Source organism: Elephas maximus, chromosome 20, assembly GCF_024166365.1.
Source record: "Elephas maximus indicus isolate mEleMax1 chromosome 20, mEleMax1 primary haplotype, whole genome shotgun sequence".
Lineage (NCBI taxonomy): Eukaryota > Metazoa > Chordata > Mammalia > Proboscidea > Elephantidae > Elephas > Elephas maximus.
In genome coordinates this window covers 54526969-54543088 of record NC_064838.1, presented here as the reverse complement: position 1 = coordinate 54543088, position 16120 = coordinate 54526969, and the positions used below count along the sequence as shown (strand labels likewise).

At 58.6% G+C, this 16120-nt stretch overlaps 1 protein-coding gene across 3 annotated transcripts in view; it reads right to left on the bottom strand.

Moving 5' to 3' along the window:
• Positions 1-16120, bottom strand: part of SEMA3F (semaphorin 3F) — a 43159-nt gene that overhangs the window by 4857 nt on the left and 22182 nt on the right. For 2 of the 3 annotated variants that reach the window (XM_049862529.1, XM_049862528.1), the window contains exons 3-13: positions 7020-7180; positions 6854-6916; positions 6626-6745; positions 5792-5884; positions 4127-4220; positions 2737-2856; positions 2384-2523; positions 2150-2264; positions 1918-1987; positions 1602-1746; positions 531-753 (exon numbers count right to left, since the gene is read on the bottom strand). In XM_049862529.1, coding sequence (XP_049718486.1) covers positions 531-753; positions 1602-1746; positions 1918-1987; positions 2150-2264; positions 2384-2523; positions 2737-2856; positions 4127-4220; positions 5792-5884; positions 6626-6745; positions 6854-6916; positions 7020-7180 — 1344 coding nt within the window. The remainder of the gene's footprint in view (positions 1-530; positions 754-1601; positions 1747-1917; positions 1988-2149; positions 2265-2383; positions 2524-2736; positions 2857-4126; positions 4221-5791; positions 5885-6625; positions 6746-6853; positions 6917-7019; positions 7181-16120) is intronic. The other variant, XM_049862530.1, reaches the window with a different exon arrangement.

Genomic DNA, 16120 nt, shown 5'->3' with positions numbered 1-16120 from the left:
CAGGGCCCAAACCCCCTGAAGGTAGCAGAGCAGGGGTTCTATGCCAAGGTTGAAGGGTCTCGCCCAGACAGTGGTCCAGGGGGACTGGCCCAGGGAAAGAAGAGCCACGATCAGGGTCTGCTCCCCCAACCCAGGCCCTTACTCTGGACCTTGATGTGAACAGGACCCGAGAGGTATTCCCCTGTGCTGGGGCTGCTGGAGCTGTGGCAGATGTGCCTCTACACACACACATATTAGTCTGTGGATCTGCGCACCCTGCGGGTGTCTCTTCCACTTCCTGTCTACACATGGGTCCTCAGGTACCCCAACAGTGCCCCTGCTCTCCTGACTGCCTCAGGATGGGAATGGAGTCTCTCCACCCCAGCCTTAGCTACCATGGCAATAGGGAGAAGGCTCCAAAGGACAAGGGTGGCAGAGCTGACCTGGATGAGCCTGCAGCACCCCTAGTAGGGCAGGTCCCAGCCCCCATGAAGCATCACCCCCCACCCAGTGGGCCCATCGTGGGAGGGGCTGGGAGCAGCAGCGGGTACCTGTGCCCAGGAAAAGCACCTCATAGCGCCCATCAGCTGCATCCACCTGGTCCACAGCGACAGTGGTAAGCCGGTAGGGAACGCCTGTGCGGACAACCAGGGGCCGCCGCTGCAGTGGGTACACGGCCTGGTACATGAGCGGGTGGCCGCGCATGAAGTTGATCACTTCGTCTGGATAGTCCTTGGTGGACTTCATGGATGGCGTGAAGGTTCCGCCAGGGCACTGTGGGCAGGTGGTGATGTCAGTGCCAGCCCTCCCTGGTGGGGCACACTGAACCCATTAGCTTCGGGAGATACCTCGGCACTCTCTGCCCCCACCACCTCCACATGCCCCTCTCCTCAAAACCCGCCATCCAGGCTTCCCTTCACACACCCCAGCCTCTGGCCTTTGGTCCCATGGTGGCCAAATCCCGTGACCACCTCCTCAGCCTCAAGTGCCATGACCTTGTTGCGGCATTTGGCGGAGCTGACCACTCCCTTTCCAGTCCTCACACCCTACCCTGCTGTCTTCTTCCTCTCTGGCTGCTCCTCCCAGTCTCAACCCTCTCCTTCCTGCTCAGCTGAACTACAGGTCCTGAGATTCCCTTAACATACCAGGCATTCCCCCCTTCCCTGACGCTCTTCCCTTTGCCTGGGCCTCAGCTGATGCTGACCACATGGAACTGTGCCCGCTTGCTGCCTCTGACCAGATCATGTTGCTCTCCTGTTTAGACCCCTGCAGCAGCCCCCATCACACCGAGATAAAGTAAAACTCCTCATTTGGCCACAGAGGCCCTGCCGGCCTGACCACTGTCCATTGCCCACCTCCTTGCCTAATGAACTCCAGCCTGCCTCCCAGCTCACCCTGCTGACCTTCAGCTCAGAAACACCACCAAGGAGGGCCCTCTGAGCAGCCCGTCCAACCCAGCCTGTCATCTTTGTCTCAGGAACCTTTACTTATTTGTGCGTTAATCTCCTCATCCCCTGCCAGTCTGTGAGCTCCATGGAGGTGGGGACCGTGTCTGTAGAGCCTAGCCTGAATCAGGGCTCTCAGAAGAAAAGGGGAGAGGCAGGGGTGAGCTGGGTCCTCACCGTGCCAGGCCGAGGATAGGGCATCTTCCCCGAGAAGGGCATCCACTGGTAGTTGGGGCCCTCCTTGTGGGCAAAGGGCCCATTGAAGACCATGCGAATGTCAGCCATGGAGTAGACGCACACGGCAGAGCCTCGGAACACGGAGCTGTGGGTGGGGCCGGCCGCTGCTGTGGGCAGGGCAAACCCTCGACCCAGGGCCCCTATCCAGCCTGCTCCCACCCCACAGCTCACCACACCACCAGGCTGGGGTCTTCCACAATTCACAGCCCCCCAGTCTGGCCACACCTGCCCCTGCTGGCCTGGGCCCTGGCCTCACCCAGAGGAGATAAAGACAGCATAAATGACCGGGTTCCTCACATCCTGGGTCTGCTGGACAAACACATCCTCTGGGGGCAGAGAGAGAAGGAGCTGAGAGGGTGCCTTAGCCAGAAGCCCCAAAGCCCTGTCAACTTCTGCCCAGGGGGTCCACTGAAGGCACCCACCCACCTATCTGGCCTCCATCCCTCCGGCAGTAGCCACAGGCCCCTGCCTCCCTGCCAGGTACTCACGGAGCTCATCAAAGTGAGTTTCGATGCCATCCTCGCCCGGCACGGAGCAGACCAGCCGCGCCTTTAGGAACGTGCTCCACTTGTTGACCAGGCAGCAGTGACCACCATCATCATTCTAGAGGGAGGGAGCAGGGGTCAGGTCAGCTCACTCACACCCGAACCCTAGTGGGTCCGGCTGATGGGAGCCAGGGCTGGACCTAGCAAAGCCTGGTGTGGCGCTCCACCTGTGCATACCAAGCAGATACGCCCGATGCGGGCGTACACGGCAGGGCTTTGAGGGGCCTCTGCTGACCGCTCCCGGAAGAAGAAGTACAGCTTGTCATCATTACGCTCTGCGCTGTCAGGGATGAGCTCGGCGTGGATGAACGAAGGGTCTGAGGGCAAGCAGGATATCAGCTGGGCAAACCCCTCCTCCCACAGTGCCCCCTTACCCAACAGAATCCCTGGGGACAGGAACACCTTCAGCTCTTCCCCAGACAAGAAACTCCCGCTCCCCAGCTAGTCACAGGGCTGAAGATTTCCCTATTAGTCTTCTTTACGATCTCCCAGACACACCGTCCACCTAAGGTCTTACGGGCTGCGCTCACCATTGAGCCACCGGGAATTGTACTGGTCTGTGCGCATGGCCGTCTGCTTTCCAAGCGTTCGGAAGATGGCTGCATCAGTGCCCATGAAATCAATGTACACACCAGCATAGAGCTCCTCATCTGTGAGTGGGTCGGTAGGTCAGTTAGGGGGTTTGCCTTTGCTAAGGCATAGCCTGAATGACTCCAGGGCAGGGCCCTGTCTTCTCCCTCATACTCCCTAGGACAAGATCTCCAGTGGTGTGCAGGTAAGTGTTTAACAACTGCTTGGAAGGTGGGGCTGGGTAAGGGAAGCCCTGATTAGTAACAATGGCCAATTCCTGTGGTGTAAAATCTCCCATCATGGCCCATTTCAAGGTAGTAATCTGAGCTCTTTGAAAGCTGGGAAGAGCTACTAAGCCCATTGTATAGTATTTCTACCCCACAGTTAAAAAAAAAACAGATAAAATAGATGTAAATAATTTCAGGAGCATAAATAGTAAAGTGTAGTAAAAATTATTAGGAAGTAATGAGTTTTGAGTATCTGTTACCTTTGTTTTTAATATAATTTATTTAGTTGTAAATTTATATAATTTTTAATAATATCTGTGCTTAACAATTGGCTTACAAAATTCCTGAAAATTTAACCATTGAGCTGGCTCCAGCATGGCACTCTGTCTTTCCTCTCAGACTCCCCCAGGACCGGCTCTGTCTCTGCTATCAGACTCCCTGTGCTATGCCTGGTCCTAGGCTCTGCCATCAAGCTGAGGTCACCTCCCTAGCCAAGAGGGGGAGGATAATGGCCATTCCTGCTCAGGGGCCTTTCCCAGGCTCAGAGTGGCACAGTGCCTGGCAGCTGCTCTGAAAGGCAGATTGGGTTGAGCAGGCAGAAAACAGGCAGAGTATAAGGGCCAGGATCAATGGGGCTTGCCTGACCTGGGGATGGGGGCAGCAGATGCTCCTGAGGCAGGACCTCTCCTCAGAGAAGAGCCCCCAACTCTCCCAGACACCTGCTCAGACCAGAAACGTGTTCTCCTCAGCTGATCACAGGGCCAGAAATCCCCACTGGTGCTTCCTTGTGGGCTTCTCCCGCCTCCCAGACACACTGAGAACGTGCTTTGGGACACCCCTCACACTCCCCCCAATCCAGACTTGGCTTGTCTTCTCCAGGCAGTGTGTGACCTGGGGGGCTCTAGGCTACAATGTGTATACAGGGCAGGGCCTGGCCCCTCAGCTTCCCCACCTGGAGGGGCTGGATAGATGGTTATATCACCTGGTCTCTGCCCCTCAGTTCAACACCTGGGGTCTGGTCCATGTTCTCTGCCCTGGAGTAAGCGTTGGTGCCCTCCCCCCACTCCAGAGGCAGAGGCCACACGTTCAGCTTGTAGAACCAGGGTTGGGTGGGGGCACTCACTGATGAGGGCTGAGGTCGTGTCCAGCTTGGGGTCGTACGGACACTTGCCCTTCCCTGACTCGAGTCTCTCAGGCTCCAGGTAGAAGATGTAATCCTGCAGGACAGAGAGCGGCTCAGCACCGTCCAAGCTGCTCCCACAGCCGGGAAGGGCAAGGGTTGCCAGGCGCCCAGGGCAAGAGTGAGTTCTTGGGGACATCCTGAAGGTCCTGTTCGCATCCCCCAGATCTCCTTGGGCTTGAGCTCCATCCAGTCAGGTCTCCCAGGGCAAGGCCATGCTGTGAGTTCCAAGGGAGGTCCTTCCTGGTCCCAGGTCTCAGGGAAGACCTGGGAATCAGGTCTTGGACGGGTCTGCCTCAGGGGCCAAGACAGGGGCATGAGGTGGGCTTATTTGGACTGAAGCCCCTCCCCGCCAACTGGCTCGGAAGACTCTGCCCAGGGCCCTCTCGGGGCACAGAGGTATAATTCTTTGGGCCAAGGAGGGCTTCAGACCTGACCAAGGCAGGGGGCACTGACCGAGGGCCTGGGGTTCTGTCCTTTGTCACCAGGTCCGACTCGGCCAGGGGGCTTTGAGGTCACTGTGTCCCCAGGCTTTATGCCCTACCTGTGGGCCTCAGAAAGGACCAGCAGGCCACGGATTTTTCCCTGCCCCTTGGCAGAGCCCCCAGCTCCACAGTTCTCCCCAGGAGGTCGGAGTTGAGGGGTCTAGACTGGACTACAGGGAATTCCCCAAGTCCCCTGTGCCTCCCAGCCCAGCCCTGAAGATGCTAGGAGGGAGGCTGGTGAGGGCAGCAGGACCAGCAGGAGCTCATGGGGCCATGAGGAAAAGATGAGGAGACGGGAGGGAGAGGGGCGAGGAGAGAGCACAGAGGCAGGAGGGAGGCAGCTGGCGGCAGGGATGGTGATGGGAAGGCGCACACAGGCCTGCTTCCAGTTACACTCTGCACACAGAGGGGCTGCACACACAGCTCAGCACACATCGTGGCCAGCACTCAGAACCACTGCTCACACCCTGCACACACACGCTGAGTCTGGGCCCATTCCACTCCACAGCACTCCCCACACAAACACACGCTCCAGCGACCACTTGCTCATCACTTATGGCAGCCCCTGCCCTCTGCCCGCCCCTGCCCAGCCCCAGCTCCCCCAGCCTGGTCACGGGGCACAGCTAGTGAACAGACAGCTCAGCCACTCCCATCCCAGGGGAAGAGGGCCTGTGTCCACTAGGTGACCGGGGGAGGCGTGGCCATGAACCCCGGAGAACAATGTGTCTGATGGCATACATGAGCCACGGGCTCCCTCTGGGCACTCAGTCAGGTGTGGGTTTGAGACTGCACATGTGTGTGCCCAAGTCTGTGCTGGCATGTACTCATGTGTGTCTACACACGTGTGTTCTGAGTGGCGGAGGCTCAGCTGTCCCCAGGGCTCCTATCGTCCCTACGTGGTGGCTCCATGACTTCTTGCTTACAGGGGTCGCACTGAGGCCGATATGGGTCCCCAGGGAATGCCTTCTGAGCCTGAGGTCACTTCAGGGGAAGGGGAGAGGCACTGAGGTCCGGGAAAGACCCCGGGGAGGCTGGCCTGGGGTGTATGCTCCTGGCCATAGGCCCAGGATGAGTTCAGCTCAGAGCAGTGTTGTCTGGTGAGGGCCTGAGGGATGAGGCCCACCTGGCGTGGGGCTTTGGGCGTCGGGTGGAAGGCATCATCGGTGGCTCTGCTGCCGCGGCCTCTTACCACCTGCATCTGGGTCCACGGTGTGGCCTGGGGAGACGAGGAACAGGGGTTAGAGCTGCGGGGGGCAGGGGCTGGGGGAGCGGGCTCGGGCTGCCAGCCTCTCACACCACACCTGCCAGGCACACACATGAGCACATGGGTCCCAGAGTACGCATATGCACGTGCGTGTGCATACACACACAGGCTTAGTGCACGCCTGCACAGACATGTGCCCCTTAGGTCCAGTCACGCTCACACGTGCCCTATGAGGTCACATCAGCTCACACACACACTCATGTGGAAATGGAAAAGGGCAGAAGCGGGCAGGGTAGGGCGCAGCTGGGCAGGGCAGCTCCCCCAACCTCCTGGACGCAGGGGAGGAAGGCACCTCTCCCCAGACCACACAGTGGACGCTGACCCAGGCATCTAGCCTCCTGATGCTGAGGCCCCGCCAGACTCTCTGGCTTGGCCACAGAGGTACGGTCCTCAGGCATAGCCAAGAGAACTGTTGCCCCATATGGAGTGAGAACTCACTGCATGCAGGCACAGGGCTGAGAGCTTTAGGAGGATTAGCTCACTGCCTCTTCCTCACACCGACCTATGAGGAAGGCAGCTGTCAGCCCCATTTTCAGGTGAGAATCTGAGGCTCAGACAGGTGAGCGAAGTCACTTGCCCAGGGTCACAGGGCTGGGAAGTGGCAGGGCTGGGGTTCAAGTCCATCTTCCCATCAGGACCTCGGAACACAGTCACCAGTGGGAGCAGCACAGGGCCAGGGTGGACGCGGCTTACCTGGGCACGGCGGCCTCGGTTCACATAGGTGCACATGGGGTTGTAGGCGCCTGTCCCACACACGTACAGGTGTGTTCGGTTCCAGGGCTGGATGAGCCTGACGAAGTTCCCGCACTCGCCCTGGGGCCAGAGGTAGAGCCATGGAGCTGCCCTGTACCTGCCTGGTCTCATGCCCTCCCTGGGGGCACCTGGGCCCCCCATCCCCCCTGTGGGCCCCACAGCACTCACGTTGCCATCCTTGCCTGAGAGCACACACTCCTCAATGCGCTGTGGGGAGGCCGCCCAGTGGATCTGCCAGAGATGGGGGGTCAGATGGTACACCTGCTGGACAGGGCACCTGACCCCAGGACCCAGGACCCTCATCCCCACGCCCTGCACCTATGCCTGCCCTTACAATGAGGGGCTCGCGGTTGATGTCATGTAGGTCCAGGGACAGCACGTAGTCCTTGCTGCCCACGTACATGCGGTCATGGTCCTCGTCCTTGAGCAGGATTCGGTAATCAGTCGTGTTGAGCAGGAAGTTGAAGAAGTGTGCAGTACCTGTGGCCTTAAGCTCTGTGGGTGAGAAGCAATTAGCACCCTCAGAGTCCACCCTTTGACAGAGGGGGGACAGAGGCCTGTGGCTTTCCTTCCGGCCCCCACTCCACCCTCAGCCTAAGCCCCCAGGTCCCCTCCAAGGGCCCACTGTGGCCCCTCTCCAGTCCCTGCCCAGGCTGGGGAGGAGAAAGTGGGACAGGTGGGTGGGCCAGGGAAGGGGCCACACGCAAAGCTAAACTCCTGATTCATCAGCAGCCCAGCCAGTCTCTGAGTCCCAGTGAAAAGGCAGTGGGTGCGGGTCAGGGCGAATGATGGCATCAAAGACTCTTTAGGCTCAGGGGTGGGTTAATGCTCCCACGCTCAGGGTGGGGCAAGCTCCCCACAGGGGCTTAAAAGGGTTAATGAGCAGGTGAGGTTGGGGGGCAGTTATCGCCAGGACAGCCAGCAGATACTGGCATGGGGCCCTGCTGTCCTGTCTTCACCCCAGCTGCCCTCTTCTGGCTGAGAGCAAAGCTGGCGCACAGCAGGTTCCCCCCACAGGACAGCGGAAGCCCCTGCTGGAGCCATGCTGCCCCACAGACCTCCCACTTCCTCTAGGCCTGGGGATGGAGGGAGGGGACTCCTGGGGAGGGGCCCCAGGACTCACAGGCCCTTAGTGGCTCCACCTAGACAGACCAGGCTGGCTCCAGAGCCTGGCAGAGCAGTGCTGAGCCCACTGGGCTGCTAATGGTAGAGTTCTCAGGCCACTTTAAGCCAGCCAGGAGCAGTCATTCCCGGGGAAGAGGCCCTCCACCTTGTGTGCAGAGTCCCCAGGGCTGGGGGCAGGGTCCAGCTGGGTCCTCTGTTTTCTCTTTCGTGGCCTGCACTTCCCAGCAGCCCTGGCCCTCCCACCCCCAGGTTGTTGGGGAAAAGCCCTCCTTCCTAGGGTGAAGGACAAGAGGGAGCTTGGCCAGTGGCAGACTTGGGACTCCAGGGAGATTGGGAAGCTGTCTCTGGTAGGGCGGGGGTAGGGGTGGCAAGGGGGTGTAGAGGGCCCCTCCTCCACCCCCAGCTATTTTTAGCTCAGCAGGAGAGGGAGGATTGTAATGAGGGGGATGAATAATCACAAGCACAGGAGGCTCAGGATGGCAGTGCACAGAATAGCACATGTATGATACACAGGGCCCAGGTATGCACACGTGTACTTGCATGTCCTGCATCGGAGGAAGTGCTCACCAAAGGGATCCCACATATTCCGTCTCCCCTCCCCACAGCTGGTAACCCATTTCACAGGTGAGGCAATCAAGAGAGAGGCCTGGGCCAGGCCCCAAGGCACCTGGAAGGGGAGAACAGCTGGGGTCTGAGGCCCTGGACAGCCTGAAGGCAGGACCAGCAGGTGGCCCCATCCCACCCATTGAGGTCACCCTCCACTCAGAGCAGCTGTCCCTGACTGGCCTGGCTGACCCCGACCCCTGCTGTGTGCTGGGGACCTGAGGGAGAGATCAGAGAAGCTTTCCCGGGGAGCAGGAGCAGCTTCAAACAGAAACTCCAATGATGGGCATGCGGTAGTCAAGGTAGGCTGGGGCCAGGGGGCTCCCACAGCAGCCCCAGAGCCCATGTCTGGTACCAGGACCTCATTCAAAGGGCTGGGGGGCAGGAAGAGGACTTGCCCTCCCCACTCCTGACCTGTGGCAACAAGAGAATACAGGTGATGACCTTGGCCAACCACTGGGACGCAGGGACGCCAAATGATCAAAGGGCCAATCCCTGCCTGGCTTCGGCCTCACCCGCCTGTCCGGCGGCGCCTCTGAAGTCCTGGGCAGGGCAGTCCAGGCACCTGTCCTGCACCTGTTGTTGGGCCACTTGGAGTCCCCTGCCTGGCCACCCAGCCATAGTGACAACAGGAAAGTAAACACTATCCCACCCCCAGGGCCGGGAAGTGGCCAGAGAGGAAGTAGGGTTGCCAGCGGAGCCCCCCCAGGCTGGGATGGCCCGCCAGGGGTTATTTATACCCTGGCTGGGGGCATGGCCTTGGTGGGGCCCTTACCCATCCAATTGGACTAAGGGACACTTTGGGGGCAGAAGGGGTGGGGGCAGGGGATCATAAGGTACCTTCAGACACAGGAACTGGGGCTGGGGGAAAGCTCCAGATATCTAGCCCCCAGGGACCCAACCAGCCATAACTCCTACCCTGCGCCCCTTCCCAGCCTTGGGTGTCCATATTCTGTACCCTCCCCCTCTGCTGTGCCATGACTCCCAGAGCCCAAGCCAAGCCCCAGGTCCAAGCCCCCAGCCTGAGGCCCAAAGACCCAGCACTCTCCAGCTCCAGATCCTTCTGTGAGCAAGGAAGGGCAGGGATCACTCAACAGATGAGGAAACTGAGATCTCATCAACAGATGAGGGCAGGAGACTAGCTTTGAGCAACATCCTGCCTCTCTGCCCTGTCCTCCCCAGTCTGTCCCTGGACAGAGGTGGGGGTAGGGGGAGCCTCTATTCAGTCATCAAGCACCTACTCTGTGGGAAGCCCTGTGTTTGCAATATCTAATTTACAGATGAGAACATCAGGCACAGGGAAGGGAAGTGACATGCCAAGGTGCAAGGATGTGCGTGGGACTCCCACCAAGGTCACTGGCCTTTTGAGCTGAAGAAGGGGAGACACAGGGGAAGGCAATCCTGCTGGAGAGAGCCTCTCCAGGAGGGCCATGGCAGGAAGGTGACTCGCATGACTCAGGACCCTCGGGACCCCTCCAAGTGGCCACAGGATGTGGCGTCAATGGCTCTTGGCACAGGACATGATGTTTCACAGACTGTGGAAACTGTGGCGGGGGGGGTCTCACGAGGGTGTGAGGGTGGGAAAGGGGTGGGACCAAGGGTCAGGAAACCCCAGCAATGCCTTGAGCTCTGGCCTGGGCTTCATGACCCCAGTTGGGGCACTCTGGCTCTCTGAGCCTCAGTTTCCAGTCTAGGCCGTCTCTTGGGGCCTTTCTAGTACTGACATTCAAAGTGATCCTGGGGTGAGTGTCCTGCTCTGATCTTAGAGATATGCTTACAGCTGGCCATTCCTTGGGTCCTTCTCCCACCCATACTTCATGGGTGGTCTCTGCCTTTAGGGGGAGGGAGAAGGGAAAGGGATGGGGTTCCAAATTCTTTGTCCAAGGAAGCAATTCCCAGCTGTCATCATCTCTTAGAGAACGATTCCCCATTCCCATCCCTGCTGTCCCACTTCCCAGAGCTGGGGAGGGGAGCAGAGAGAGCAGTAAGGGGCTTCAGCTGACTCATCCCAACCACCCCCCAACTCTGACCTGCCTGCACCATCCCCTGGCTTATAGGAGCAGAGCTAAATCCCAAATCATTCACCTTCACTCATCTTACAGAAGGGGAAACTGAGGCAAAGAGAGGTAGGTGTTTTCCAGAATCACAGAGCAAACTGGGTATAGGGCTCTGGCCTTGCCAATTCATGCCAGAAAGGTTAACCTCACTCATGTCAGACCATGGGGAAGAATTGAAACTTGACAGCGCTGTACCCCCAGCTCCAGGTAGGAGGACCGAGGCCCAGGGGAGAGTAGAGATCACCCTAGGTCACAGGGTGAGGGCTGCAACTGGTATCCTGTCCCGCCCCCCCCCCACCAGGAACTGGGGATCTTTATTCCTCTGGATGCCTGACTCAGGGCAGGGGGTGAATGAGTGAGCTGGAGCCTTGGCTAGCCCTGAGTACCCTCCTCTGACACCTTCAGTGTCTGCAGGGGCCGTAGCCCACTGGTTCCCAGCTCCCTTCAGGGCCAGGGACTTGGGCCAAGGGGACCTGGAGGCCCAAAGAGGTATCAGTGAGGGGAGGTCTGGGCTGTCATGAACCCAGTCTGATCATGTCCTCAGGCCTGTCCCTATCTCTGCCCTACTTGTCCCAGGCATGGCTATGGTGAAAGGAGTGCTGCCCCTCCCTCACCTCCATGGCAATATGTGCACAAGTGAGGGCTCTGGGAGGTGCCAGGACTCAGGTCCGGATAAACTTTGACCTCCAGGCCCTCAAGTGGGGGGATGTGCCTGGGTAATGCCTCCTGGGAAGGAACCCACATCCTCACCCAAACTAGGCACAAGCTGGGTGGGGTGACATCCAGGAAGGCCTTTCCCGTCAGCAGGAAGGAAGAGCCTTTTCTAGTATCAGACACCTCATTTCCGTAGCTGTTCCCAGCCTCTAGCAGTCCCCCATGGCTGTTAGACACTCAGGGTTCTGGCCCAGAATGGCCTGGCAAAGGTCCACGGGCAGGAACATCCGCAGTGTGTAGGGGCTTAGTCCTGGGGGTCTCTGTTTTTTCATCTTTGGGAAGCAGCAGATGATGCCTTAGTCTGAAGGAGGTGGTGGGCGGACATGGGCACTGAGGAGGCGGGTCCACAGCCCTCACCTCCAGATCTCAGAGTGGGCAACCCCCCACCCCCTGCTGCCTGTCTCCAGGACACCAGGTCAGCTGTCAGTGAGGTAGGGACTGCTGCAAAAATGGGGCCTTGGAGCAGAGATGGGTATCCCCCTCCTTGGTTACAGCCCCACAAAGCAGCAAGCCCTGACTGACAGCATCACCTCCCCAAGCTGTGCTGGGTACTGGGGGGGTGATGGACAGGCCCCTGAAGCCCAGCCCTGGCCTCTGACCTTGTGTGGGCTGGTGCAGCCCTAATCCCTGAGCTGAAGAGAAATGCATGGAGTGGGGGCTACCTGGCCAGGGTGTTTGTCAGGGTCTCTGGAAAGACGGACCTCCTGCCCTTCTGAGGAGGGAAACTGAGGTAGATAAGGATATTGTGGCTGTGGCAGTGGTAGGGCTCAAGCAACCCCTCCTAGACACCCTCGCAGGCTCTGCGGGGGGGTGGCCCCCCAGCCTCTTTATTACTTCCCCAAAGCTGTGAGGGGCCTCAGATGAAGGCCTCGGTACTGGGCTGGCCCCCTGGCTCCTGGCCTAATCCCCTTTTAATGAGCGGCCAGCCGGAAGGCCTCAGCCCCTGGCCGCAGCCCCGCAACTCTGGGAGCCCCAGCCAGGCTGAGCTGGGGGCAGGGCAGCCCAAAGCCTTTGCATGCACCTTTCCCCTGTTCATCACATCAGCCCCATTCATGCCCCAACGCCCAAGACCCCAGCCCCTGGCCAGGCCAACTCAGGACCCCCGGCATCTGCAGGAAGATATACCAGGGTGATACCTGCCTTGTGCCCTCGTGGACCCTCTCCTGGACATTTACCATCTATTCACACCCAGGTCCCACTAGGGCAGGAGAGGTTGTCACTGTTGACCCAGGATCCCCCAGTCTCTTTTCCCAGTTGGATATTCTGGATAAGACCTCCCTGGAAACCAGACCCAGAGTTTTGTGGTAGGCTTAAGCTGCCCCTCCTTGTGGAGTAGGATCCAGGTTCTTCTGGCCCCAAGTCCCTCAATATCTGCCCTCCAACATCACCACCCCTGGGGCCTGGCTCTCCAGATTGGAGACTCAGAGGCCTCCCCAGTAGCCATCCGAGCCCCACCCCATCCCCATTGCAGGTGAGCCAGGTCTGTGCCAACAAAACCAATTACAGCTGCTCTCACCCAATTAGCAACTAATTATGGCCTCGTAGCCCATTCAACATAATTAACATGTAAATGACTCTGCGTGTTTATATTCAATAACCGCTCTGATTGAATTTAATTTAAATGTCTGAACTGGGGACCCAGTTACCGTATTTCACTATCTAGAACTGCCACTTCCTGGGACATGTCTGTTCCTCCAGAGGAAAGGGAGCCAAGGCCAGAGTCAAGGGACATCCATGGGATGGGGAGAAGGCAGCAAAGAGACCCTGGCCTGGTCCCTCAGGGTAGAGGAGCAGGCGCCAGCCCAGCCTTGGTGTCTGGAACAGCACTGAGCAGGGTGGGGATGGCTGCAGTCCCCACATCCCTGACACGCCTATTGCAGGGGTGTGGGGAGGTGATGAGGTCTGAAGAACCCCCAGTGGGACCCTCAAGATGGGAAATCCTCTGGCACAAGGGGCCCCTTCTTAAGGACTACTGTAAACATTCCAGCTGTTCAGTAAACACCAAGCCCGAGCTGAGCAAGCCGCAGCCGCCCACTGAGTTTAGCTCCATGGATTGGGATGCTTCCCTCCCACTTTGGGGGTTGGGGGCTGGGGACTGGGGGCTTGGAGCTGGCAGGCCCAGGCATGCTGTTCCCACGCCCGTTCCGCCCCAGTGGCCACCACCTGCTCCGCCCCGGAGGGGACGGACTGGGGGCACGCTCTTCAAACAGGAGAAGCCAGAGGGAAGGAGCAGCAGGTCACTCATGGCACACCGCCAGCCCGGAACCAGAGGTTCCACACCTCCCCCAAGGATGCCCATGGATCTGGGCCTCTCTGCCCCAGCAGGTGGGGTTCACTCCTACCTCGGGGCCTCAACTGACCCCTGCCCCCTCCCCCCGTGCCCCCATGGCACCTGATTGTTCTGGGTCAGGGCTGGTGGTTCAGGGGCTGGGGAGGTTCTACGTGACCCTCAGTGGCACTCATGGTTGGCTGAGAGAATACTTTTGAGCTTTTACTGGCAGGGCAGAGATCAGCGTTCCAGTTAGCTTGGAAGGACACAGTGTGACTAAGGGACCTGCAGGATTACCAAGTGCCATGGGAGGGGTGTCCTGGTCAGGCAAGCAGCTCACATAGACATGTGCCCCCAAGGAAGCTTGGAGGGGTGGTGCCGAGGGGGAGGGTTGCATGGGTGCATTTCTCAGGTGGGGAGAGGGAAACAGCCAGTCAGATTCTCCAGCTCCAGAGGCCTGGGGACCCACCCCTCCTCCCACATTCCAGACCTGTCCCGGAAACCCCTCACTCCTTCCTCCACCACCACCTCCTCTCTCCGTGACTGTAAAAGACAACAAACTCTCCATGGCTCATGAATCACCCAGACAGACAGGCCAGGATGGGACCCACAGGCCAATGGGTGTCGAGATCTTCCCCCCGCTGCCCCTGGGTCCAGCCCCCACCTCTGCTGCCCTCCTTGGACTCCTAAGGTCCCTGCAACCCCTGCACACCATCCACCTGGAGATTCTCAGGATGTCCCAGACAGGCTTAGCCCCCTCCCCAACATTCTGCTGAGGAAACTGAGGCATAGAGCAGAAAGATGTATGCTCAGGATCAGCTCACAGGATGCAGTGCAGCTAGGTCAGGAGCCCAAGACTCAGTGGTTAAGGGAAGGCAGTGAGAGGGCCACACAGGCCTGCTGCTGGGACAGGAAGTGCTGATCAAAACAACAGGCTCAACCAGCCCTGGGCAGAGACCCCCTGAAGCGCCACTCACTCAACTTTGGGTGCTGCAGCGAGCCCATGAGGTTCTCGTGTTCTAGCCTCTGTTCTGCCAATTGTAGAGTGTGACCCACAGAAGTCACCAGGAGCCAGCCATGCTGACTGACCAGCAGATACACAGACAGTGGACTCGGCCCACGGAGGTAAGCAAGGGCATCACACTGAGCTCCAAGTAGGAAGGAACAAGGCCCTTGGCTAGGAAACCTTAGAGGAAAGAGCATGTCCGGGTAGGAAGCTAAGGAGGGGACAGGGTGGCGGGGGGGTTGGGGGAGAAGAGGGGGTAGGAGAAGGAAGGAAGGAAGGAAAAGAGTAGGGGAGGGGGCCTGGATCCTAGGCCAGCAGCTCCAGCCAAGGCCCTACCCCTTGCTGGGACAAGCCCAGTGATCAGGGTCCAGAGCGCAGGAGGCCCTTGGTGACTCCAGCGGCCTCCACCCTCTCCCTGATCAACGGCATGGCAAGGGGGTGGGGGGCCCGCAGGACTGCCAAGCTCAGGCACCCACGTGAGCAGGGCTCTGGATTCAGACTGCAGCCTTCTGGCATCCAGGTCTCTGGCAAAGGCCCTCTTGCTATTTCTAAGAAAAATGCAGCAGGAATCCGCTGCTTCTCCAAGGCTCCAGGGGCTCCCTGGAGGCGGGGCTCAGATTCCCAGGACAGCAGCAGGCCTGGTCAGGAAAACATGCTCTCGGCCCAGCCATGTAGGTGCCCACGCAAGTGGCCAGATCTTGCCACCCCTGGACAAGAACCAGCACAGCATTCTCAGAGAGGGCCCACCAATGTATCTTGGTCATTGGATCTTTTCCCTATATGTATTTACTACCTCTGCTGTGAGAAAAGAGCTTAAAAACCACAAAGGGAAAGTCCAAACTCCACATCCTATAACCAAAAGCAAGATCCAGCCTCCCACCTTTCCCCACAGGCGCTGCACCACCCACACGCCTACGCTTGCCTCAGCTCCAGCCTCTCTCCTCCCACAATCTCCCTTCCCTGCTGGATGCAGCTGCCTCCAGGAAGCCTGCCTGGAAGCCTTTGTTAGGAATTCACCTCTTGACCCCACTCCACAGGCCTTGGGTCCCTACTGCACCTCTTGCCAAATGTCTTTCTTACCAAATGTTAGAATTCTGGAGGGGTGTGGGACTCCTTGGGGTACCCTCCCGGATCAGCACTCACGGGTCAGCTACCATCACGTAGCTCCTGGTTGCTGAGACTCCCTTTACCAGGCCAGTAACCAGATTAATGCACTCAATCATCCTGACAAACCCATGAGGTCAGTACTATTATTCTTCCCATTTTACAGACGAGGCAGTGGGAATATAGAGAGAAGTTAATTATCCAAAGTCTACCCACAGCTAAAGAGTCCCTGGGAGGAACAAATGGTTAACATTTTAAATTGGCTGCTACCCAAGAGGTTATACAGTATCAAACCCACCCAGAGGATCCTCAGAAGAAAGGCCTGACTTCTAAAAAATCAGCCATTGAAAACCCTATGGAGCACAGTTCTATTCTGACACACATGGGCTTGCCATGAGTCGGAATCGACTTGATGGGAAAAAACAACATAAAACCACAGCCAGAATGCAAGCAAGGCAGCCAGAGTTCTCAAGATGCTGCTTCCACAGGGCCACTGGCCCCGACCTCATGTAGAGGGAGCCCGGGCTAGGAGAGGCAAAGCTACTCGTCAGAGGTCA